The sequence below is a fragment of the Sminthopsis crassicaudata genome, chromosome 2 (assembly GCF_048593235.1).
Source record: "Sminthopsis crassicaudata isolate SCR6 chromosome 2, ASM4859323v1, whole genome shotgun sequence".
Taxonomy (NCBI): Eukaryota; Metazoa; Chordata; class Mammalia; order Dasyuromorphia; family Dasyuridae; genus Sminthopsis; species Sminthopsis crassicaudata.
In genome coordinates, this window is record NC_133618.1 from 585389821 (window position 1) to 585416512 (window position 26692).

General features: G+C 34.6%; 1 protein-coding gene across 21 annotated transcripts in view; it reads left to right on the forward strand.

Moving 5' to 3' along the window:
* Positions 1 to 26692, forward strand: part of ADD3 (adducin 3) — a 163087-nt gene that overhangs the window by 129249 nt on the left and 7146 nt on the right. For all 21 annotated transcript variants that reach the window (XM_074295538.1, XM_074295552.1, XM_074295545.1 and 18 more), the window contains 9 exons: positions 4283 to 4506; positions 16742 to 16880; positions 19426 to 19577; positions 20530 to 20610; positions 22458 to 22607; positions 23143 to 23286; positions 23396 to 23494; positions 24724 to 24906; positions 25746 to 26003. In XM_074295538.1, coding sequence (XP_074151639.1) covers positions 4312 to 4506; positions 16742 to 16880; positions 19426 to 19577; positions 20530 to 20610; positions 22458 to 22607; positions 23143 to 23286; positions 23396 to 23494; positions 24724 to 24906; positions 25746 to 26003 — 1401 coding nt within the window. In that variant the 5' untranslated portion in view covers positions 4283 to 4311. The remainder of the gene's footprint in view (positions 1 to 4282; positions 4507 to 16741; positions 16881 to 19425; positions 19578 to 20529; positions 20611 to 22457; positions 22608 to 23142; positions 23287 to 23395; positions 23495 to 24723; positions 24907 to 25745; positions 26004 to 26692) is intronic.

A 26692-nucleotide genomic window follows, 5' to 3' on the forward strand; every position in this document is an offset into this window, starting at 1 on the left:
AAAATTGTTTTGTAAAATTACCTACTAAAAAGCAGTTTTGAATTTTTTGGTTCAATTTATTCAAGCTACCTTGTAAATTTACTGGGAGAGCTATTATTAGGAAGGTAGTTTGGAAACAAAGACTTTCTCAAAGATAACTACTTTAACAACTGAGGTTTTATCTGATTCCTATAATGTTCCACAATTCAATTTCCTATGTCCTGAATTATATTCTGTATCTTTTTGACATTGTAGTGATTGTTTTCTGATAGGGGGAAATCTTTGTTTATGAAGTAAAGTATATTTATTTTAACATCATTATGGGACAAAGATGATATGTCCCTCTCTAACACATACTAAAATACAAAATCTTTTAGAAAAAAAAGCCTCCAATATTGAAACACCAAAAAGTTGTTAAACTTTCATAGTTCTTCATACCCCATTCATGATAGATATTTGAAGCTTTGCTTTTATGATACACATAGCTGCTATTCAGTATTATAGAAAATTTCCATTTTATTACCAAAGTCAATAAAGATGATCAAACTTGCTAAGAAATTACTATACTTGGTTGTTTTTTGCACATGCTACACACATACACACACACACACACACACACACACACACACACACACACACACACACACAGAGCCATTTCAAAATGCAAATTCTAGATGGGCACAACTGAAAGCTGACACATAACCAGCCCAAAATAGTTCACTTGAAAGGGCCCTTTTAGTACCTCTTTATTTGTGTCAATTACATATCCCAGATTTCCTTATACAGTCACAACTTCAAACATGCTATTCTATTGTCCTTATATTCTAGCATCCTAGAAATTATAATGTTTTGACATATATGGTATTCATCCATGCAAGGTAGTGACAGGAACTCCCACAGAGTGATGGAAGACCACAGGCTGCTACAAATAAAATCCTTGACAATTCCAATAAATTTGTCATGGAAAGTGCCAACAACATCCAGAAAGAGAACTATGGAGATGGAATATGGATCAAAGCATAGTATTTTAACCTTTTTGTTGTTGTTGTTTGTTTGCTGGGGTTTTTTCCCCTTTTGATATGATTTTTCTTGTGTAGCCTAACAAATATAGAAATGTTTAGAACATTTGCACATGTTTAATCTACATCTGATAACATGCTGTTTTGGGGAGGGAGAAAAATTTGGAACACAAGGTTTTGCAGGGTGATTGTTGAAAACTGTCTTTGCATATATTTGGAGGAGTAAAATATTATTGGAAAAAAAATTTTAAATTCTCAAGTGGCACCCCCTTTATATTTTGAAGGGACTTGATTGACCTTAAACATTGATCTGGATTCTGTGTTGTCCTGTTTGATCTTTTGGGTTGAGAACTAAGAATAAATTTTTCAAAACTTAAGGCCAAAAGTCTTAGATTGAAATCTGACTCTGCTATTTATATAATTTTGTTTTAATTTTTATTTTTTTAATTCAATTTTATTTCAGTTTTAAATTGTCTCCCTTCTATCTTTCCTCACCTACTGAGAAGAAAGAAAACAAGACTCAATACTGGTGGATATAATCATGTAAAACAAATTCTTACATTAGTTATGTTCATCAAAAAAACAATAAGGGATAATGTGCTTCAGTTTATACTCTGTTATTTCTCTGTCAGTGGAGAGCATAGGTTTCATTAGAAATACTTTGGGGGACAGCTAGGTGGCACAATGGGTAGAATACCAGCCCTGAAGTCAGGAAGACCTGAGTTCAGATTTGACCTCAGACACTTAAAACTTCCTAGCTGTGTGACCCTGGGCAAGTCACTTAACCCCAATTGCCTCAGCCAAAAAAAAAAACAACAAACAACTTTGGAACTGTGATTGGTCATTATATTGATTAGAAATACTAAGTCTTTCAAAATTAATTTTTTTACACTATTTTTTTTATTGTATAAATTATCCTGGTTCTATTCCCCTCACTTTACATCAGCTCAAACCATCTGTCCAAATTTTTCTGAAACTACCCCCATTATCATTTCTTACAGAGTAATAGTATCCCATCATATTCGTGCATCGTAATTTATTCAATCATTCCCTAATTGATGGGCATCTCATCGGTTTCCAGTATTTGTCACTACAAAAAAAAAAGCTGGCTCCTTTTCTTTATTCTTTGATCTCTTGGGGAATATAGACCTAGTTCAGCTATATAATCTTGGACAAGTCATTTAAGTACTGTTGACATTTTTGTTCTCATCTGTAAAGGAAGAATAATGAAAGCATAAATCAAGGCTTTAGGATTTGAATTTTATCTTTGAGTTTTACTACTTTTCACTAGTACAAAATCTGTCGGGGGAAGAAGACCATAATAGGTTATGATTTTTTTTGTAAAATGGGGGTAACATGGCACTCCAGAAGAGTGCTCCTATGACCCTATTATTTGAACTGCCTATTTTACAAGGTTAGTAAGTAGATCAAATGAAATAATCCTTTTAGAGTACATTGTTAACAACAAAGCATTATATAAGCATCAATTTTTATTAAGAGTAACAAGTTCATATCTTGCTTCCTCCTAACATTTCCCTTGATCAGCCTCCCCCCACCACCACTACCCAAATCCTTTTCTTCATTGTATAATAGTGTCAGTCCCAGACTTGTACATGGAAATTTTCTAATGGGAGAACGTCCCAGTACATGATTCAGGGAAATGCCAGGCTACAGGGGCAGGTAAAGGGACACTTGAGGGAGCAACACATATCCTAGAGAGCACTGCCCTTGGTCAACTTTTTAAGTCTGAGAAATTTACAGTCTGATAAACTGCACAGCTTCCTAGCACAGTTGGGCATTTACTTAGGGCCAGGCCAGGGCAATGTTGTTGTTTTACTATATCTGAGACCCTGCATTTATTGTTCATCCTATCTGACTCTTTATGACCCCGTTTGGGGTTTTCTTATAGAAAACAATGGAATATTTGCCATTCCTTTTTCCAGCTCATTATACAGATGAGGAAACTGATGCAAACCACTGCAGTATCTTTTCCAAGAAAACCCCAAATGGGGTCATGAAAAGTCAGATGGGACTGAAACAATTCAACATTCACAATAACAATAACTGTACTCTATGTCAGCCCAGGAGACTACCCATGATAGCTAATAGCTCCCATTTATAGCATATATTATGTGTCAGGCATCTTGGCCCCTTTCAATGTGACAGCCCTTGAGATAGTCAGCCAGAGTTAGCACATTCCTCTCCAAGTCTTCTCTTTTCCAGGTTGAAACATCTAGCACTCTTTCCTTAGTCCTCATATGGAAGGCCATTCACCATTTTGATTGCTTTAAAACATGACCTAGATGTCTCTTTCTAAGCAGTTTAAGTTTATACTAAGTTTCTAGGCTTTCATATCACACTGTTGAAATCACATAAAGTTTGTTGTCCACTAAAACCCAGATCTTTTTTCATTTTTAAAAAAAGTCATAATGATGTTTTGTTTTTACTTTCAACATTTCCATTTTGCCCCTTCTGTGAGTCTTTTATAGCAAAGGAGAACAATTAAGCAAAACTAACATTTTTACCTCATTTGTAGCACCACTCAGTTCTAATTTCTTTTACTTAAGAGAAATATATTTTCTCTCCCTCATCACCCCACTGAAAGAAAGGGAAAAAAGAAAAACATTTCTTGTAACAAATATGCATAGTCAAGCAAAACATATCACTTCATTGCCTATAAGCAAACACACACATACATACACAAACATACACTCACATCTCCTTTTAATCTGCCCAATTTTCATTTTCCAAGGAATTTGCTGAATCATTTGAAAATCCTGAAACTGTGTTATTCTAGTGTGCAAGCAAATTGACACTGAAATAAAGTGAACCTACTAAATAAAGCTAAGGTTCAATCTATCAAGAAATCAAAAAAATATTACTGTGGTTCATAATATAGTTATGGTGTTTTTTTTTTCAGATGAAAAAAATGCCTATAAAATGATAGACATTACAAGTTAAAACATGGTCTTTTACTATCTGAATCATATCTTAATTTTCCATTTTGTAATCACTGTTCTCTTTCACAGTTTTATTTGACAATTAGTTGATTCCATTATCATGGTTTAGCTGCTTGTTTTCATCAGCTTCCAAAACAGTTTACTATTTAGCGTTATTACCTAGGAGATCTTCACAAAGCTAGAACTTGGTCTGCTTTCATTTGAGAAACTGCTAAGGATATTGCCATCATTACTGGAAGGACAAGAACTTTTTTATGCTTATACTCTTTAAGTTAGATTTTATAATGACCTTAATTTCTTCCATTTCTCTTTTTCTTGATACAGGTGACAAGAAGAATTGACAGCCTTGAAACATGAGTTCAGATGCTAATCCAGGAGTGATCACTACTCCTCCCCCTCCCAGCATGCCTCACAAAGAGAGGTATTTTGATCGCATCAATGAAAATGACCCTGAATACATTAGGGAAAGGAATATGTCTCCGGACCTAAGACAAGACTTCAATATGATGGAGCAAAGAAAGAGAGTCACTCAAATCCTGCAAAGTCCTGTAAGTCAACGAAGTTTAAGGAAATTTAAGTTTTTCCTCCTATTAGGAAGATTGAGTATAGAGGTGGGAAACTCAGGATGCCCTATCAAAAAAGGAAATCAGATGAGCTTGGGCGTGGAGGAAGTTCCCGTTGCCCCCAGTCCTTTTGGAGAAGCAGACAGCTAATTTATATGTTTGGCTTGTAAAGACTTAAGAACAAACTAGCATTCACTAGGGTTACTTTTTCTTGTGAATTTTCTGGGTGCTATGCTTCATTAGAGAAGTACAAAAGCAACTAGTGAGCTCAAGGACATTGAGCTCAGGCTGGGAAATCACTGGAGTGCAGAAAGGCATGATTGATCTAGGAGGAATCAAGACCTTGGTGAGAAGCCGCTTATGCACAAATGTCATCTTGCATTTACCTGGAGGTTCAGAATAGGGTTGAAGGAAAGCTTGAGAAAAGAGGAAAGAAAAGATGATTTTGTCACCTGAAACCTATTTTTATAAAATAAATTCTCCCCTCTTCTTGCCTAAATTGATTTTAATGCATACTAAGCTATAATGAGACAGGATAGAGGTTCATAGAGGTCTGGGCTTAGGAAGACTTGGGTTCAAGTATTGCTTTGGACACATACTAGATGTGTAAACCTTGGCTCAGTGTCCTGAGCAGTTCCCTAAGATTAAAAATTGCAGACAAAATGAGGACCTGCCTTATATTCTCTTTCTAAATAACACTATACTCACGAATCAGAGATCCAGCCCCTCTCACTAACAGGCTGTAATCCTATTTTTGAGACAGCATCCAGTTTCTCTGAATGAACGCTAAAAGAATTATTACTGTTGCTCTAACCTCAGAGTAAAATCACAAAGGCCATGTGTTGGTTGTGGAGGATGAGAGAGCAACCTAATTGAACATGATTGAAAAATCACAGTGGTGCTGAGAATGCACATACTTTCTCCACAGGTGATAGAGAGATCACGGAGTCTCAGCATGTTTTCACTACAGGCTCCAACTCAGCTCAGGTGGCTCTTGGATGAACCCTTTTTGTTTTGTAACTCAGTTTTCTGGATAAGAATGATATCCTTTAGTATTTAAACTTTCAAGTATTGTATTATAAAAGATTGATCAAATCTATTAATGCAGACTGACTTGTTATATTCACAATGACTCAAAGCAGCATTTGTAATGAAATTAGCGTGGCCCTGAGGCATCATTCAATGCTCTTGGTCATGTGAAGCTCAGTTTGGGAATATTAGATTTCTAACTATTAAAATGAGTGTGCAGGCATTGAGATGCTGAAGGTGACTAGCAAATTATTTCTTTAATTTTCTATGGGCAAAATTGCAAAATTTGAATCAAAAGCAGACTAGGGATTTTCCCCTCAAGCAACTCGTGCTTGAAAGTGACTCAGACAATAATCAAGAGGCCTTGATTAGGGAGTAGCAAGTACAAGATTCTAGAGATGAAACACTTTAGAAAAAAAGATGAAGTTTTCAGTTTGAATATTCTAGCCTCTGATAAACAGAATTTAAGACAAACACAATTTCTAGAGTAAAGAAGAAAGACAAAAAGAAAATTCAGGAAAGAACAAATATTTGTATTTTTAAAAAATAAGTTGTGGTAAATACTACACTGGTTTATTAACTTTGCTGATCATTATCAATTAATTAAAATAGTTTAGATAGCAAGAAGAGTAAATTGTATTAACCAATCGAGAGTGGCAAAAAATAGTAAATTTAAAGAAGATAAAATTGAGAATCCTTAGATTAGTCTATATTATAAATTGAGGTTATTTATGAAATACACTTAGAGTAGATTATTGACTCCTAATTATAGCTAAGAAAATAAAATTTGTGTAAGGAAATTTATGCCTTTGGATCCATTGCTTTGCCCTGCAGTTTGGTGAATGCAGAATTAAGTAAGATTTCCCACCTTGTTTCTGACTTTTCCTTACTAACCTACTTAGGCTCTGACTTTGGTTTTTTTGTTTTTGTTTTTGTTTTCTTCATTTGTAAACTGGAGGTTCCTTTCTTTAGAGAGTTGGGAAAGCCTCAGCTAAGAAGAGATTCAGGTCTCACCTCTGACACATAATGGCTTTGTAACTGGGCAAATCACTTAACCTTTAAGTATCCTAAGCAACTCTGTAAGACTATAAATTGCAGAGAAAGAGCAGCCAATTTTCATTGCTAGGGAGATTCTCTTCATGATAGAATTCTCCATGCTAAGGAAATCACAGGTACATTCTCTATCCCCCCTCATTGTTTGCAAATTGACTTAATGATACTGGTTATCTTTGTATCTAATAAAGATGAATAAGTAGTGGTTTAAATAATAATTAAATAATTAGACAATAATTAAGTAATGATTTTATGGATCTTGTTTTTCCAACTGGCCTTGTGAAATGCCCAGTAATTAGTAAAGAATAAAAGGTTGCCTCTGTTGTGCTATTATCAAAGAGAAGAAAGTAGGCAATGATTCAATTTTTAAAAATAAATTATAGGAAGATTATTCTAAATTTGACCAGGGAGTCTAAAATATTGAGCCTTTGAGAGAATGTCTGCAATTTTTTTCAGATCTCCACCTTAATATTATTATGATAGCAGCTAGCACCTATAAAGTACATTAAGGTTTGCAGAGTACTTTACAAAATTTGTTATTTCATTTAATGCTCACAACATCCTTTTGAATCAGATGCTTTTATTATCCCTATCTTACAAATGAAAAGACTGAGAGAGAGATTAAGTCATACCACATTAAATGAATGAAAAAGAATTTGAATACAGCTCTTCCTGACATCAAGCCCATACTCCATCCACTATACCTCTTATCTGCCCCTGAATGTACTAATGTAGAGACTTAAGTCAATAATCTTGAGTCCTGTGATCTGTCTTATCTTTAATAATCTTAAATAACGGGTGCAATTTCGGCTCTGGAGCCTGGATTCAAATCTTTTGAGAACCACACTGATTTGGTTGACATAATTCTGTCCCTAAAAAAACTTGTTTTCCAAATATTTTCTATTTCATAATTCTGGAGGGACAATTAATTATTGTTGTTTTGTTTTTGTTTTTGTTTTTTTGCTATATGGAGGAGGATTTAGTAGAGATTTTTTTGAATGAAGTCAAATATAGACCAAACATGAAAATGTGACTTCTTAAACTAGAAGATACAAGAAAATACTATTTGGACAGTACAACAATTTTCTTCTCATCTTACAGCAGAGATTCTTAACTTTTCTCTGTGTGTCATGAACCCCAGTGACAGTCAGTGAAGACTAAGGACTTTTTCTCAGAATAATACTTTTATATGCATAAAATTATATCCATAGGATTATAAAGGAAACCAATTACACTGAAATCCTTTTATTAATTTTTTTTAATCAAGTTTATGGATCCCAAATTTTTCCCAAATCTTTCTATAGAAATGCCGTTAGAGATGGTAATTGTAAATCATTAACTATATATTATCAAAACCTCATGTAGAAAAGAAAAACTGCTAACATGGCAAAGTGAATTTCTAACATATGCAAGAGTTAGAAAAAACTTCTTTTTCTTTTCCTATTTTCCACATGGGACCCACTCATGTGAGGCTTAGGATCTTAAAAAGTTAGCTTCTATGTCCACTTTTCACTACTTCTTCAATTTTTTTTTCATAGATCATTTGACTCAGTAATACTTAATAAGGACCTATGTACTTCCCTTCTCATACATACTTATTTTTTCATTTGTGACCATAAAAAAAAAAGAAAAATATAAAAGACTTTATTTTTGGATGGTCAGGATTTTGTTATGCTGGGTGTTCTACTTTAAGATAACTTATGATTTCATTCTCCCCAAAGGAAAAACCTTTTTATAACATTGATTAGAGATTCTGAGAGTATGTCATAATCAAGAAAAGTCAAGGATGAAAGCTTATGGTACTTAGAAATAATATATTTAAGTGTAAAAAAAATCATATTGTTTTCTATACCCATCTAATATGAGAATCTCATGAAGATAAAAATTCATTTATCTCTCCTTCACATTCCCTTGTCCCAAATAAATCAACCAAACTCAAAAAGAACTACCAGTTTTGTAAATTTTCTGAAATGCCAAAATTTTGCCATAATATCCAGCTTAGTTCAGTCTTTCATCACCCCTTACTCAGATTTTCACAATTTCCCTGCCTCAAGTACATCCCCTCATTTTAATGTATCTTCCAAACCTTTATCAAAGTGATTTCCTCTAAGCACATATCTGACCATGCCACTTCCCCTACTCATTAAATTCCAATGATTCCCTATTGCCTCTAGGATGAAATATGTCCTTCCAATTCACTTTTAATGCCTTTTGCAACCTTATTCTATCCTATTTTTCTAGCCTCGTTGTATATAACTCTTCTTCCTACACTCTGTGATCTAGGCAAGCTGAATCCTTCTCTGTTGTTGACACACATTCCATCTCCCATGAGCCATCCTGAATATCTCCCCTTTATGGAATCCTTTTTTTTTTTTTAAGACACAGATCAAGTACTACTTTCTACATGAATGAAGCTTTCCTAATTCCAACTGCTAGCATCCTCCTGCCCCAAATACTTTGCTTTTATTTGCATTTATTCTCTTTATAATTATTCTCTATATACTTACATGCATACATTATATATGTAATTCTACCCATTAGAATTTAAGCTTCTTGAGAATAAAGATTTTTTTCATCCTTTGAATTTGTTTTCCCTAACACATAGTGGGTGCTTAGTAAATATTTATTGATGGTTATCTGTCACCATTTGATTTCAAGGTCTTAGACAAGTAATTTTGCTTGTTGCTATTTTCAATGTGTAAAATTGCTAGCTTAGATTAGGTTATATTTAGCCCCTTCCATCAGTAATATTCTGTGATCCTAAGTATGAGTGACAGAAACATAAGCAGTATACATCTTACCACATGAGCCAAGAAATTAGGGGTGGAACACAATCTTCCTTTTCCCTTTGACATCTAAGATTGCTCCTATCCAAGGACTTGTGACTTCAAATTCACTTTTCTTCAGATACTTCCTTAGCTGTTTCTTGACTACAACATGATACCTTATAATCTTTTTTTTTTTTTAACAGAAGAATGTTTTCATAATGAACTTCATAATTACCAATCTTCACTATCAGACAAAAATAGGTTTGTAGACATACATGTCTCTTGTTTTAATTACATGGCATAGCAAAAATAAGATTCTTAAATAGAAAATTGCTTTGATAAAGTTTAATGAGAATGAGTAAATAGAAATCAAATAGCAGTCAAAGGCTGGTTTTTCTACAAATTTCTTTAAGGCAACAGAGAAAAAAAACCCACTTAAGTTCTCTTTGGCTTATAGAAACACTAAATTGGAATGTATAGATTCTCTGTAGACAAATAATGAAGTGCCCATGACAGATCACAGAAATCAGGTATAGTCTCATTCCCTTGTTCATCAAGACTTAGTGAGGTAAAGTCTCAGCCCAAAAACTACTAAAAAACTGGGTGGTCCTTGAGTTAGTAAAAACTGAAAGTTTCTCAACAGGCCCTAGCTAAACTTGACTGTTTAATGGAAAACAGCTGGTGGACTTGAGGGGAAAAAATTCAAGCTTCTGGACCTTCCCTCCATGAGAGACTGATTATTAAAAAAATGTTCAATGGCATTTGCAAAATAGGATAAGAATGTAGGTGGTGATAACTTGGGCATTTTGGTACCATGAAAATTTTTCAAACCAAAACGCTGTCAAAGGTTATAAACATTTCAAAGTTAGGTGGAAATTCAAAATTACATAATTTCATTATGTGTATCTGTATAACCAAGCTCTAATAATGCTAACTATTGTTGGAGAGAAGTTTAAGTTATAGAAACTCATTATTATGTTTATGTGTATTTTTCCCACATATTCTCTCCTTGAAGATACCATAATAACTTATTAACTTCATGTTAAGATATTGTCATAAGAACTGCGATGGCAACTGCCTATTTTCCAAATGGATACATTACTTTATGGAGGAATTCTGAATTTATTTGTAATGCTTCTAATCCCCCTTCAGAGGAGATCTAATAACATAATTGCAGGGTGCCTTGGGCACAGCTAGTCTATAATCTTTTCCTTTTTCCTTCTTAGTTTTCCTCCCAACAGTAATTACCTATTATGAGGTTATCCATCCAGATGTATTTTTTAAAACAACCTCTGACATATTCCTGATATCCATCAGTATTTTGTTAAATGATCCTCCATTGTAATGGAGTTGGATAAACCTGATAAATTAATCTTAATTTTACTTTGTTTAAAAATCACTGAAATATACATCCTTCTGTTTCTTTTTTTTTAATTAATCCTCATCTATATTGTTTTCCATCTCTTGCTACTTCTTTCTCCTGAAAGTTCTGTCCTGTTAAATTTTTTTAACTCAAAAATATTTCAAAATTCTTTTATCAAGAAAGTTTTTTTAAACATCTCTGAATGTGAGTACACTGAGCACTAAAGAGTAGCCTCAACCTTTGTAAACTTCAAACTCAGAAATCTTATGCATTTAAACACACACATCGTTTTGAGAGAAAAAAAAAATCATCCTCCCTCTAGTTTAAAACTTTTATTTTTTTTAAATTTTTTTTTGTTTTTACTGACTTGCTTTTTGCTATCTTTTGTTTTTTTATTTATAATTTAATTTTTATTTTATTTTATAATTATAACTTTTTTTTTGACAGTACATATGCATGGGTAATTTTTTACAACATTATCCCTTGCACTTCTATTCAGATTTTTTCCCTCCTCCCCCAACCCCCTCCCCCAGATGGCAGGCAGTCTTATATATGTTAAATATATTACAGTATATTCTAGATACAATATATGTGTGTAGAACCGAATTTTTTGTTGCACAGGAAGAATTGGATTCAGAAGGTAAAAATAACAGTTTACACTCATTTCCCAGTGTTCCTTTTCTGGATGTAGCTGATTCTGTCCATCATTAATCAATTGGAATTGGATTAGCTCTTCTCTATGTTGAAGAAATCCACTTCTATCAGCATACATCCTCGTATAGTATCATTGTTGAAGTGTATAATGATCTTCTGGTTCTGCTCGTTTCACTTAGCATCAGTTGATGTAAGTCTCTCCAAGCCTCTCTGTATTTCTCCTGTTGGTCATTTCTTATAGAACAATAATATTCCATAACATTCATATACCGTAATTTACCCAACCATTCTCCAATTGATGGACATCCATTCATCTTCCAGCTTCTAGCCACTATGAAAAGGGCTGCCACAAACATTTTGGCACATACAGGTCCTTTTCCCTTCTTTAGTATTTCCTTGGGATATAAGCCCAGTAGTAGTATGGCTGGGTCAAGGGTATGCACATTTTGATAACTTTTTGGGCATAATTCCAGATTGCTCTCCAGAATGGTTGGATTCTTTCACAACTCCACCAACAATGCATCAGTGTCCCAGTTTTCCCACAGCCCCTCCAACATTCATCGTTATTTGTTCCTGTCATCTTAGCCAATCTGACAGGTGTGTAGTGATACCTCAGAGTTGTCTTAATTTGCATTTCTCTGATCAATAGTGATTTGGAACACTCTTTCATATGAGTGGAAATAGTTTTAATTTCATCATCTGAAAATTGTCTGTTCATAGCCTTTGACCATTTATCAATTGGAGAATGGCTTGATTTCTTATAAATTAAAGTCAATTCTCTGTATATTTTGGAGATGAGGCCTTTATCAGAACCTTTAACTGTAAAAATTTTTTCCCAATTTGTTACTTCCCTTCTAATCTTGTTTGCATTAGTTTTATTTGTGCAGAAACTTTTTAATTTGGTGTAATCAAAATTTTCTATTTTGTGATCAATAATGGTCTTTAGTTCTCCCTTGGACACAAACTCCTTCCTCCTCCACAAGTCTGAGAGGTGAACCATCCCATGTTCCTCCAATTTATTTATGATTTCGTTCTTTATGCCTAAATATTGGACCCATTTTGATCTTATGTTAGTATGTGGTGTTAAATGTGGGTCCATGCCTAAAAACTTTTATTTTTCATTTGGTAGCTTTAGCAATGCTTTTCTGAGTTTTTTCCTGAGATCTTTACACTCATTTCAGTATACTGGGAATGAACTAAAGTAACCGTTCATTTATGTATAGTGTTATAGAATGTAATGAATGTTTTCTTGTCATCATCAAAAGGTGAAGATCCCATTCTCCCCAATAGATGATGGACAGGCTAAATTACTTTTGTGAGAATTTCTCATTAGTGACTTTTAGCTGATAAAGCTTTTTAAGAAAAAGCTGCTTATATTTTGTGAAATCAATCATTGCTATTGTGGATTCACCATCCAGATTAAAGTTGAAATTTCTTTCAAATTCTTGAATGTGAAAGTTATTGATATGGGGGGAAAAAAGGTCTAAGCAGCTGATTTTATTCAGCTTATAACAAATACCTATATATGTTGAGATAAAGATATATAAGACATACAAGAATCTTATAGTATGGGAGAGTGATCATACAGTAAAAAACAGTATAAATAGTATCCTCCACTGAAGTTCAACTTTTATTACTACTTGATAAGGAGATATGATTCTCAAAGATTTTGCTAGTAGAGTGCAGACTCTTTAACAAGTCCTACTGACATAGAAAAGGACTTCCCTGGCTGGGTTTCAAGAGACTTACTGCTAGAAGGCTAGTCACAAAAAACTAAGGTGTGAAGGGTTTGTTATTGCCATGGAGGGAAGAAAAGGATTACAAGGAAGAAATCACAGAGCTCTGGGCCCTAAGTGCCAAATAAATGGTTTAGGCAGCAGTAATTGCTACTCTTTACGTTGTAGTGATTAGGATTAGGCAAAGCTTTTTTGGAGCAGGTATTTGAGCTTGGTCTTGAAGGATAGCTAATTAAGATGTTTAAAGGTGAGACCAGCCAAGACTTGGACCTACATTTTCTGACTCCAAGTCTTAGAGTCTTTCTTAATCTCCACTATGGTAAGCAAGGGAAATGGGGCTGGAAATAAAGGTAGGGGCCCAATTTTTTAAGAATTTGAACAAAGAATCCTACACAATTTCCCACCTTACTCACACTACTAATTCCAAATCTGTTATGTTTATTGCAATTTGAAGCATCTTAATCATAATCTTTAACTATATATTGCTATCTAGAATCAAAAACTTAGAGCTAAAGCTAAACTGAAAATTCAACTAGCCTCGCTCTTTCATTTTACAAATCAAGAAAATGAGGCCCATAGTGAATAAGTATCTTGCTCAAGGAAGAGCTGAATATGAATTGAAAGCCAAACACCCTCATGTCAGAGAGACCTAAAAGGGTCTGGTTGCATATTTAGCTCTACTCTACAGCAGAAGCTTTGTTTAAACAAAACTAATATATAACCTCTATACTTCAGGAAGGAAGCATTTATTTGACCTCCAGATATATGATTAGAATCATTTAATCTGTTAAGCAACTCATATGCAAAAACCGACTAAGTCCTTATGTTGTCTGTCTCTTGGAGCAAGATATATTATTTGAATTACCTTAGTATCCTCTCCACTATTCCTAGAATCAAGAATTTTATGTCTTTTATTCCAGTAGGAAAAGAATCAGGGTCTGCATTTTTGTCACCTTTCCGTACTTTAAGGGGCTGGAAGTCCATTCAGATTATGTCTTTTGGTATGTCTTCATGCAACCAGGCCCTTTTAGGCCTTTTTGCTCCCTCCCCCCCAAAAAAAAAAAATCTTCTGTAAATATGGGTTGATTCTGTATTTACTATATTAGAAATTAAAACATTTTAATATTATTATGAAAATAATTTTGACCTCGTAGACCTACTAAGTCTCAGGAACCCCCTGAAATCTCTGTATAATACTTTGAGAACTTTTCACTTGGAGTCTAGAAAAGTAATGAACAAGGTTTTCTAATGTGTATAAAAGTTAATCTTAATATACGATATTAAGAATTGGCAAAAAAAAAAAAAAAAAAAAAAAATTGCCAAGAAAGTTGCTGGAACTCTGTCTTCCCAGAAATCAGCCAGAGTCAGGATCACTAAATGTCTTTATTCTTGATCTTTTACAGTCAAGGTCAGGGGGTTAGGTCTAGCAATCTCACACACACCTTCCTTCCTCAAAAGCCAGGAAAGATTGACTCAGCATCTTCGTCTCAATTTCCTCTTCCTCCTCCTACTCCTCCCACACACGGCGCTTCTCCCTCTTTGTCCCACCAATCAAGTCAGCTAAGAACAGCTGGGGCGGGTCAGCCTTCCACAAGTTAATAGGGAACTGTCCAATTGGCAATTAGTCTCACGTGCTTCATTATCAAGTGCATTACTCAGTTCTAGCCCTTTACAGAAAGCTATTCCAATTTGAATCTAATGAAGTTAACCAAACATTTCATATGGACATTTTAAAAACTGGTAATGTGTTGCATTAATTTTCTCTGATTGTATTGTTAATTTACACTCACAAACTTTTTTAACATTCATTTTTTTTATTGTGAATTCCAAATTCTTTCCTTAAAGTCCTTCCCCCAAATCCACTGAGAAGGCAAATACCCATCAGACATATGAAGTCATGCAAAACATATTTCCATATTAATCATATTGGGGAGTGAGGGGGAATAAGAAAAATAAAGTGGAAAAAAGTATGCTTCAATTTATACTTCAGTTCTCCTGATAGTACATAACATTTTTCATTATGAGTTCTTTGGAATTACATTGATTTATGGTATTGATCAAAACAGCTAAGTCTTTCACAATTGATCATTATTACAATATTGCTGATGCTGTATATAATGCCATTCTAGTTCTACTCACTTCATTTTGTATCAGTTTATATGAGTCCTCCCAGGTTTTTCGGAAATCTTCTCCTTCATCCTTTCTTACAAAACAATAGAATCACAATACAATCCAAACCACCTCAGCTTGTTCAGCTGTTTCCTAATTGAATAGACTTCAATTTTACTTGATTCCTAAAAGAAAAATTAAGTAAACCATCCTAGGTGGGAAAACCAAATTTACCTGATCTGCACATTAAGGCTTTGGGCCTAATTACACTGGGCATATATGAGAAGACTTTTTGAGTCTTGAGATACATGGCTGTGATTTGTTCCTGAGGACTATGGCAGGAAGAGTTAATACTATATTTTTTATATAAATTGTTTTCACATTGTTGAAACAAAACAGGTAGTATGAAATCAAATAAAGCTCTCATTTGTAAGGCTACTAATGAAAGAGAAAACAAACAAGTGAGAAGACACATTGTGATTTAACAAGATTAGTTTGGGGAGAAAGTAAAATAAACTGTTTAGGCTGATAGGGTGACCTAAAAGAACTTAAATGATTGATAAGATTTTTCCTTGTTAGCAGAGTGATATATTTTTTTTTTTTCTCTTAGGTACATGCATTTTGGTTTACATAAAGAGCACTCCAGAGAATATCTTTTTTTTTTTTTTTTTTTTTTTTCTGTCTCTAAAAGTGAAACAAATCTCTTCTATGGGCCTGTGGCCAAAATGGAAACATCTGGAACTCGAAGTTAGGGAGAATTAAATTGCTTCAGCACCTGGTGGCCCTTGCAAAGTGCTGCTGTTGGAAAGTAGCCAGTACCAGCTCATTTTCATAGTTCTTCAAGCTGCTAAAGAGCTGCCATGGAAATCACAAACTAGAAATTCATGATTACTTAGACATGAAGAAATAAGGGTATCATAGAGTACCTGATTTTGAATCAGGAAGAACATCCTTTGAATCCCATGTGTGATATTAGTTATATGATAGTCTTCAAGTAATTTAACTTCGCTTAGTCTCAGTTTCTTCATTTGTAAAATGGGGATGGTTATTAACTTTAAAACACTATAGAAATATCAGCCTGCATGTAAAACTATTAGGCTTTGTAAAGTGTTGTAAAGTCAAAGAATCACTCCTGGTTTAGATTATTATACTTTTAGTGAAGGAATGGATATTCAGAAGACTTTATATTCTGTGCTTGCGAAAAGTGTTGCTAACATCATTTCCTTACATGCTAGAGACTATGAACTTTAAAAGGCTTCACTTACTGTACTGATACCCAAATCATTATTTCTTTCTCAAAGATAGGGCCTCAGTGTTTTGTTGTTGTTTGTATTTCCATGTTATTTAGCCTCTTGTATATGGTTTTAAATTGCTTCTAATTTTTAAATTAAAATTTATTAAAAAGGGAAAAGATTCAAATTGAATCTTAGTCAATAGAATGTTTAGTCATTTCAGATATTTAGTTATATGAAAGTTGACTGTTCACTGATGAGCCTTTTTTGTTGTAGGCCTTTCGAGAAGACCTGGAATGCCTTATTCAAGAGCAGATGAAGAAGGGTCACAATCCAACTGGACTGCTGGCATTGCAACAGATCGCAGATTATGTCATGGCCAGCTCTTTCTCAGGTTTTGCTTCAACTCCCCTCAGTAAGTTAGTTGGGAAATTAAACTTTTGTCATCTGTGCCTTCTTTTTGAAAAGATTCTCTCTTTGGGCATGGTTCCAAATTGCTCTCCTGAATCATTTAATCTTTTCACAATTCCACCAACAATGCATTAGTGTTTCAGTTTCCTTATATCCCCTCCAACATTTATTATTACCTTTTTCTGGGGCAGCTAGGTGGCACAGTGGATAGAGCACCAGCCTTGAATTCAGGAGGACCTGAGTTCAAATGTGATCTCAGACACTAGCTGTGTGACCCTGGGCAAATCACTTAACCCCAACCTCAAAATAAATAAATTAATAAATATTATTGCCTTTTTCTGTCAGTCAGTTTGAGAAATGTGAAGTGCATATTAATTTTTTGTAGTAGAAACAGGAAGTGTAAGGGAGAGAAAAAAGTAAAAGATAAAAATAAAATTAACTTTTATAAAAAGATAAAAGTTCAAACTTGAGTGACTAGGAGAAGGGAAGCACCATCAGTACAAATAAGAAGTTGGGAGAAAGGGCAAGTGTGTGAGAGGCAAAATGTAGAAAAACAAGAAAATTCCAGAGAGCACCTTGAGAGACACCCACACTGAGGATGCAAGAGCAGATGAATTATCAAAAGAGATCAACCTGGAGTAGTCAAACAAGCTATAGGAGAGACAGCAGTGCTTCAAAAAGGTAATACCAAAGGATGACCAACAGTGTCAAATGTTACTAAAGAATGAAATGTTAGAATTGAGACTATACCATCAAAATTTGAGGTTAATAACCTATTTGTAACCTTGGAGCAGTTTATGTATAGTCCTAGAGATGCTAGTTAGATGTCAAGAGCTAAGTAGGTTTGAAAGTAAGTGGAGGGGCAGCTAGGTGGCACAGTAGATAGAGCACCAGCCCTGAAGTCAGGAGGACCTGAGTTTAAATCTGGCCTCAGACACTTAACACTTCCTAGCTGTGTGAGCTTGAGCAAGTCACTTAACCCCAATTGCCTCAGCAAAAAAAAAAAAGAAAGAAAGAAAGAAAGTGGAGGCGATGAGTCCAGAGAACTCTTTCTAGAATTTTAGCAGTGAAGGGGAGTAAAACTGTAGGACAATAAATTGAGGAAACTAAGCTTGAGATAGAGCAAATGGAAAAATGGTTGGTATGTTCATTTTTAGAATACAGAGAGCTAGAGTAAAGTTGTGAGTGAAAAGAAAGGAACCAGTAGAAATAAGGAGACAGACTTCCCAGGGGGAATAGTAAAAAGAAAGATGAATAATAGAATTTTGTTCCAGAGGAAATGTGAAGTGGTGGTAGAACTATAATTAGAAATTTGGGAGCTTAGGCAAGCCCCACCCACCATGCCTAAGGTATCTTCAGTTAAACAAGACAGAAGGCTTAGACACTGCCCCCTGAGGGGGATGGGGAGAGATCTGGGACATCAGCATGAAATCACTATTGGAGAGGTTTGGTGGAGGTGGAAGTGGAGCTCACTCCAGCATGCCATCTGGTGGTTTTCTAATTTTCTATAATTCTTGCTAACTAGATGTTAAACTCAGTTATTTCTCTACATTTGCAAAGGATTTAAGGAACATCAGTACCTTTTTCAGGTCAGTTAATTGGAATAAAGTTCTCTAATTATGAATGGCTGACAGAATCAAGGTCATAAAAAAGCATTGGCCTTGGCAAGGAGAAATGATAGCCCATCTTCTTAGGCTGAAAGAAATTAAAGGATTGGTCAAAACAGAGGGTTTGAGGTGGGGAGGAATAGAAATAAAAGCGCTAGTGGCAGATGGTTTCAATTTTTACAACAAAGTACACGAGGATGCAAGGTCAATCTGTTGCAAGAAAAAGAGGAGTCAGGGTCAATATGGGGTTTGAAGAGGTTTAGCTGTGAAGTTATTAGGGGTCAAGAGAAGGAAGAAGAGCCAGTTAAAGAGATGGACAAGATCAGTCAGTCAGAAAGAAAACCTGGAGAGTGGAATATAGAAAATAGGGAATGACAACAGTATCAAATGTTGAGATGTCAGAAATGGAGGAAAACTGAGAGAATGTCATTGGGTTTGGTAATTAGGTTATTGATGGCTGTTGAGAGAGCATCTTCTGTCAAATAGTCAGGCTATTTAACTCCATTTTAACTTAAATACCTTATGCATTCGTGGGTTTGGGTTTTTGTGTGTATTTTTTAAATTAGAAGTATGACTATTATGCTTTTCCTCTCTAGCAAAATTAGCAGTCTTAGTGTTTGAATAGTAATATCTTAGTGTCATTTAATCTTTCTTTCAAAGGCTAGGTTTGGGTGTTGTACTAGTCAAGTCTGAGAAATGGTTGCTTCCTGACATCCTAAATAAGTAATAGCTTTTACCAGGCAAGAAGAAAAGATTGCTGATATTAATTTAACTCTGTATGCTCTTCATGTATTCCAAGAAAGAAGACTATCTGAGGAAACACTGTGTGAGCTAGGATTATCCCAAACCCAGACTGCTTCCCAGAGGAGATATGAACTGAACCAAACTACGGGGAATTGACTTGATCTGTTCTTTCTCTTTCTTGTTCTCTCTCTCTCTCAGGCCTTGGAATGGTTACACCCATCAATGACCTTCCTGGTGCAGATACCACCTCATATGTGAAGGGGGAAAAACTCACTCGTTGTAAACTAGCCAGTTTATATAGACTTGCTGACTTGTTTGGGTGGGCACACTTGGCAAATTCCTATATCACCGTGAGTTTTTAACCATTTTTAAATAATCTACTCTTGCTTAAAAGATATCATTATTTGCTTTCTCTTTTCTCCAGAGGAAGGGTAGAAGAGAAGGGAAAAGGGAATGCATTAGGGAATCAGTTTTCAACTTATGTCTTCTTAACTGCAAAACAGCTAATTTTTTTTTAACTTTCCCATACTTGAGGAAGAGACTACAACTCCCCCAAAATTATTCAGCTCCGTTCACTGACTATCATGCTTTCCATCCTGGTCAGGAAATCTATAAATGAGGAAACCACTCCAGGAGATTAAGTATCTCTCCACCCTTAACTCTTAGTAACTTAGTATGTCACATTTTCTACATGGCAACAGAAACATTCTTACTTTCTTTTTGGGTTTTTGTGGCATTAAAGAAGCAATATATAGAGAGATAGGGATGTACATAGAATATTTCTAATGGTTTTTTTTGGTTATTTGATCATTTCACTGTTCACTTTGACCTGATTTTATATATATTTATGTATACAAATATATAGTCTACTTGAGAAGAGAAGCAGAGCAATTAAAACTTTTAAGATAGTTTTGCTGTGACTAGTATGCCATTTCACTGTACATAAATTTGGTAAACAAAATATTTCCCCCCCCCCCCCAATTGGTCTGATCCCTCCCTCCTGAAAGATAACCATTAAGTTCAAATTCAAACATAGACTTAGGTTTAAGTCTTGGATCTGCCATTCACTATGCCCCTGGACTTAAGCCATAAGTCTTAACCTACTTTCCTCAAATAAAATTGAAATAATATGCTGAAATAATATGTAGTCTACTTTTGCAAAATCAAGTGATCCTGTGAATCTCTAGTAAAGCACTGAATATTTGTACATAACAAATTGTACTTGTTTTTTTACTATATGTAAAATGTGATGCTAGACTAACTTCCTGTGGGTTTTTTTTTTTTTTTTCCCCTCATTTTCAGGTAAGAATAAGCAAGGAACAAGACCACATTATCATTATTCCTAGAGGTCTATCTTTTTCTGAAGCCACAGCCTCCAACTTGGTATAATTTTCATTATTACTATGTTACTAAGTCTTTAGTTCCCTACCTTTCTTAACACATCTCAGTTTCCAGTCTGGGAGGAAATGAGTAAACATAGTTGTGTAAAAAAAAAAAAAAAAAAAAAAAAAAAAAACTGAGCAAAAACTATTAATTGGTATTGGAGTGATTGATTGGAGTGATTGTTTGCTTGGAGTTTAAATGTAAGACAAGTGTCCTGATATGTAAGCTAGGTTTGATTAGTTCATCTCTTCATATGTGGAAGTGATCTTTTTTACTTGTCTGTTCTGGCTGTCATACTAAAGAAAATGAGAAAGCGCTTCATAGACATTCATAAATGATATTTCTCATAGCATCATAGCCTGATACTTACCTTTTTATATTCTGGTATTCATTCAGCAAACATTTCTTATGTGCAGTTCATTGTGCATTGTAGGTATTCGATTCTGAGACAGATAAAATAAGAAACATGGTACTTTCCCTCACTATAGTGAGGGGATAAGACTTGTACACATATTTATATAATATAACATGATAGTTTTAGAAGAAGAATTCAAAAGTTTCCTTAGTTGTGGGAGGGCAAGGAACATATTATTTTTATCTAGAGGAAGAGAGAATCTAAAAAGAATTCATTGAGGAAGTAGCATTTCAACTAAACCTGGAAAGATTTTTTTTTTAACTTAATAGTTTTTTGTTTTTTCAGCGCTCTCTCTCTCTCTCTCTCTCTCTCTCTCTCTCTCTCTCTCTCTCTCTCTATATATATATATATATATATATATATATATATATATATATATATATATATATTACTTAATAGTTAAATATAAAGGTATTTTTCAAATTCATTTTTGTAAGATTTTGAGTTCCAAAGTTTTTTCTCTCTCCTTTTCCCCTCCTTCCCAAGATAGCAAGCAGTCTTATATAGGCTATACAAATACAATCAATTTCCATATTAGTCATGTTGTGAAAGAAAAATCAGAACAAAATGGGAAAACCACAAAAAAGAAAAAACAAACTAAAAAAAAAAAAAGATGAAAATAGTATGCTTCAATCCACATTCAGTCTCCATATTTCCTTTTCTGGATACAGATTGTATTTTCTATCCCAAGTCTATTAGAACTGTCTCAGATAACTGTATAGCTGAAAAAAGCTAAGTTTATCATAGTTGATCATCACATAATCTTGCTGTTTCTGTGTACAATGTTCAAGGAAGATTTCTTTCAAGTAAGATGGGAGAAGTTTAGAGCAAAAAGGCTATTCCAGGCAAAAGGAAAAGCATGAACAACATACAAAGGAGAAAACACAGGGTGTGTTTGAGAGACAAGAAGTAGTTCAGTTTCCCTGGAGTATGTGGGAAAGTAGCATGAGATAAACCATCCAGGTGAAGTAGAATCATATTGTGAGGTGTTTGAGTGCCAGATTTTAAGTTAGGCTTTTGGGGGGAAGGTGATAGGGAACAATTGAAGGTTGGGTGGTGGTTATTGTTTAATCTATGCAGTGATAGTCAAAGCTGTGCATTAAGAAGAATCTATATCAAAGAAGTTGAAGCTAGATCTCTTAAGAAAGCATTCCTACCTTCTGTAAAGAGCTTCAAGAATGGCAGAATGTAACATTAGTCCAAGATGCTGCTGTGTTATAAAATGGAAACTTTCCAGCTAATTTAGTAAAAAACAGATTTCCCCAGACCACCTGATTTTTCCAATTAAAAAAGCTTGAGTTACTAGCAGGCTTCTCAAGCACTGTACTTTCTTAGTGGGACTAAGTTTCATTGCAAATACTACCATAGTTTTTCTTATATTTGACTCATAGGACAAAAATACAGCCTCATGCTTTTCTTTCTTATTTCACAGGTAAAAGTCAATATAATAGGAGAAGTAGTTGATCAGGGAAGTACAAATTTGAGAATCGACCATACTGGATTCAGTCCTCATGCTGCTATCTACTCCACACGCCCTGATGTTAAATGTGTGATACACATCCATACTCCTGCAACAGCAGCAGTAAGTTGCAGGGTGGGGAGTAGAGGGGTTCCTACAGTGACTTGAAGGAAATTAATTTATTAATTCCCTGTGCTCTACATGCTTTTACTGTTCTGTATTATTACATTTTCACAGACATCCCTCTTTAAGTCATCAACAGTAAAAACCCTCTTTCCAGTGATTTCTTTTTGTGCCTAGAATGTAAAAGTAGGCTACTTTGGATCAGAGACTTCAGTTCTGCCATTTATAACAATTTGTGGGAAGAACAGTAGCATCAGGAATATGGATTTTTTTTTTTTTTTAATTTGAGCCATTTAATGAAAGTTAGTAATCTTAAATAGGAAAAAAACATTTTATATTCTCTATAAAAACAAATTAGCACACCATTTAAATTGGTGGTGCCCTGCAGATTCCAAGATCTCATATCTAGTATTTTGCAGAAGATTGCAGGGAAAAGGAGTAGCCGAGTACTTCATCAGCTGTCTGAAGGGTATCTAGTCCCTGTAGAAGTTCACTACTGTTTGGGCTTCAACATCATGTTGATACAACTAAATAGGTATCCTCAATGAAGTGTGGGATCCTTCCAATCTCTCAAGAATCACTGATCCTGGGAGAAGTTGCATATTATGATTACCAAGGATCTCTGGATGAACAGGAAGAGAGAATTCAGCTACAGAAAGTTCTGGGACCAAGCTGTAAGGTATGTGACAAGTTTCTGGCTATTGTGACTATTTTTGTTGCTACTACTGTTGATTCAACAGTGAGAGCTATGGCTATTATTTCAAGTAGTTCTGGGGCTTCTATTTTAGGTGCTGGTACTAAGGAACCATGGTGTGGTAGCACTTGGAGAAACATTAGAGGAAGCCTTTCATTATATTTTTAATGTGCAAATAGCCTGTGAGATACAGGTAAGGTATATGCTCTATTTTCATTAATGTCTAAAATTCTACTTGATCCAAGGTCTCTCAATAACAACACTTTTATTAATTAGGACCAATAGTTGGTTATCTATTGACCTGGAAATGGGGGTGACATTGCAAGTGACAGATAATCTAACTACATAATCTTTAGTGTCAGTCTTCCCCAGGCCACTTCCCAAAACTTTTTTGTCAAATCTTTAAATAGTAACTTTAATAGCAGATTCTTTTTACTTCTGTTCCTTTCTTAGGAAAAACAAGAACCACAACCTGATTCATTAGCTCTTAAAAAATTGTGTATTGATTGTAACTATTTTCATTAAAGCCAAAGGAATAAGGACAGAATTGATGAGTATTTGTGGACTTGCCTTTCCTGTTCTCAAGTCTTAGTATATCATATTTTTTTGTTTCCTATTCTTGAAAGTAGAGATATTATCTACTCCTCACAAGGTTGTGAGCACTTGGTAAATCTGAAAATACTACATAATTTAATTTTTTTATTAAAGCTTATTTAATTATTAAAGCTTTTTATTAAAGCTTATTATTTTCAAAACATACATATAGATAATTTTTCAACATTAACCCCGCAAAACCTTGTGTTCCAGTTTTCCTTTCCCTTTCTCCCATTCCCTCCCCTAGGTGGCAAGTAATCCAATATATGTTAAAAATGGTAAAAATGTTAAATCCAATATATGTATACATATTTATACAATTCTCTTGCTGCATAAGAAAAATAAGATCAAAAAGGGAAAAAAACATGAAAAAGAAAATAAAATGAAAGCAAATAACAACAAAAAGAGAGAAAATGCTATATTGTGATCCACATTCAATTCCCCCATTCCTCTCTCTGGGTATAGATGGCTCTCTTCATCACAGGATCAGAAATTAAGTTTTTAAATTTTCATTATTATTGTAATGAGTTTGACATTTTATACATGAGTTCTCCTATTATGTATCATGTAAGAAGCATCTAGTTTTGATTTGATGAGAATTTTTTTAACAAGCTCTCTCAATTGAGCTTAAATTTTTTAATGTGCTTTTCTTTTGGTCTATAATATCTCTAGCTGTGAATTTCTACAAAAATATTTCCTTTTCCTTTGAGTTTAGCAGCCTGTCCCAGACTCACATAATTTTATTGATCAAGAATTTTGTTCTTTTATACAAATTATCGTCCCCTCATTGTCACTTCATCTGGCTGTAAATTTTTCCACTGTTTACAGGTCCGGGCATTAGCAGGAGCAGGAGGAGTAGACAATCTCCTCATACTAGACCTGCAGAAATACAAGGCTTTCACTCATTCTGTAGCAGCAACAGGAGGAGGAGGTGTGAACATGAGTTCCCAACAGAAGTGGAAAGTTGGGGAGATTGAGTTTGAAGGCCTAATGAGGACACTGGATAACCTGGTAGGTGGACAGTCCAAGGGGCAGCTAGGTGGTGCAGTGGATAGAGCACCAGCCTTGAATTCAGGAGGACCCTAGTTCAAATCTGGTCTCAGGCACTTAACACTTCCTAGCTGTGTGACCCTGGGCAAGTCACTTAACCCCAGCCTCAGAGAAAAAAAAAAGAAAAAGGTGGACAGTCCAAAATGACCATCAATTTTGTGTCAGCCCCAGAAGGATTCCCTGGATCTCTTTGGTGTGGGGGTATAGTATACTTTTGACCCCTTCTAAGAGAAAAATTACTTTGAAAGGCTTTTTGATATATTTCTTTTTATGTAAGCATGAAATATAGATGTTATTTTTATCTTTGATTTCCTCTCTCTTACACAAGTGTCCTAGAACAGAATGCCTTGAAATATAAGAAAAGGAACCTTAAAATCTTAAAGAATGTTTAGCAGTAAAACACTTTGAAATATCTATATCACATATGAGCATGTAGCAAAAATTTTTCAACATTTCATTATTTTGAAAGGGAAATCTGGTTTTTAGCCAGGAATTGTGCAAATAGCATTGGCTAAAACAAGGTTGGTCAGTAATGGTATTAACTGGAATGAATTTTGGCCAGAAAATTAAATTTGCCTAATTTAGTGCTAAGTAGAAAGGTTGGAGGAGTTTTATTTTGCTGGATGACCTTCTTTAAGAGTTTTTTGTTGAGAAGCAGTCTGGCTTATGAGGAGAGAGAGTTTAACAACAAAACAAATAACATTTGGATTCACCTTTTTAAAGGTATTAATAGCAACATGCTCTATATGTTGAAATTAGAGTGTTGTGATTTTCCAAGTGCTATTTTCTCCCTCCTTTAGGGGTACAGAACTGGCTATGCTTATAGACATCCTTTGATCCGAGAGAAACCCAGACACAAAAGTGATGTGGAGATTCCTGCAACTGTGACTGCCTTTTCTTTTGAAGATGACATGGTGCCCCTTTCACCTCTCAAATTCTTAGCACAGAGACAGCAACGTGAAAAGACAAGATGGTTGAACTCGCCAAATACTTATATGAGAGTGAATGTACCTGAAGAGTCTTGGAATGGGGAGACCAGTCCCAGAACAAAAATCACAGTATGCCATTATTTTATTTCTTTTGCCTGTCTTTCCTCACTATTCTCGAGTCACCTAGGCACTGAATAGCTTCATACTAGCAAATCAGTAGCAATATAATATAGTAGCACTTACTGCTATTGCAGTGAATCAGACCCTACTGAATTGTATTCACAGAGATTAGCAAAACTTAATTCAAATAATGCCTGAGAGAATTGGGGGAAATTTCTCAAAGCAGTTATTATGCCCAAGGGGACACTTAAAATATGTTATATGGCACTAGAGAACAAGTTAATCCATCTTCCTCATCAAAGGTTCTACTTCAGACTTTTTTTCTTTTAATTTTCTTTTCCCATGATATTTTACATGAAAACTCTTGAGAATCTAAAAATTTTCAGCTCCATTGTGTAAATTAAGAATATTAAAGTGCTGAAATTCCTAATATTCACTTAAAATCTCAGGACTGTAACTATTTCTTGCTTTATCTATTAGATTGTCTATCAGCTTCTAAAGCTGTAGGTGGTGAGATAAGCCTTCTAGTCAGCTTCTACTTTTGTGAATTTCTCTTGTTAATCTTATTGGCAATTGGTGTTATAGCAGGGATCACTGTCACCAAAAATCTTTAAACTTAATCATGGTCACCTTCCTTTAAGGATCAGGATGAGGAGCTCCTAAGAGTGCTTCCTTTTCCAAAATGGTGATTCAATTGC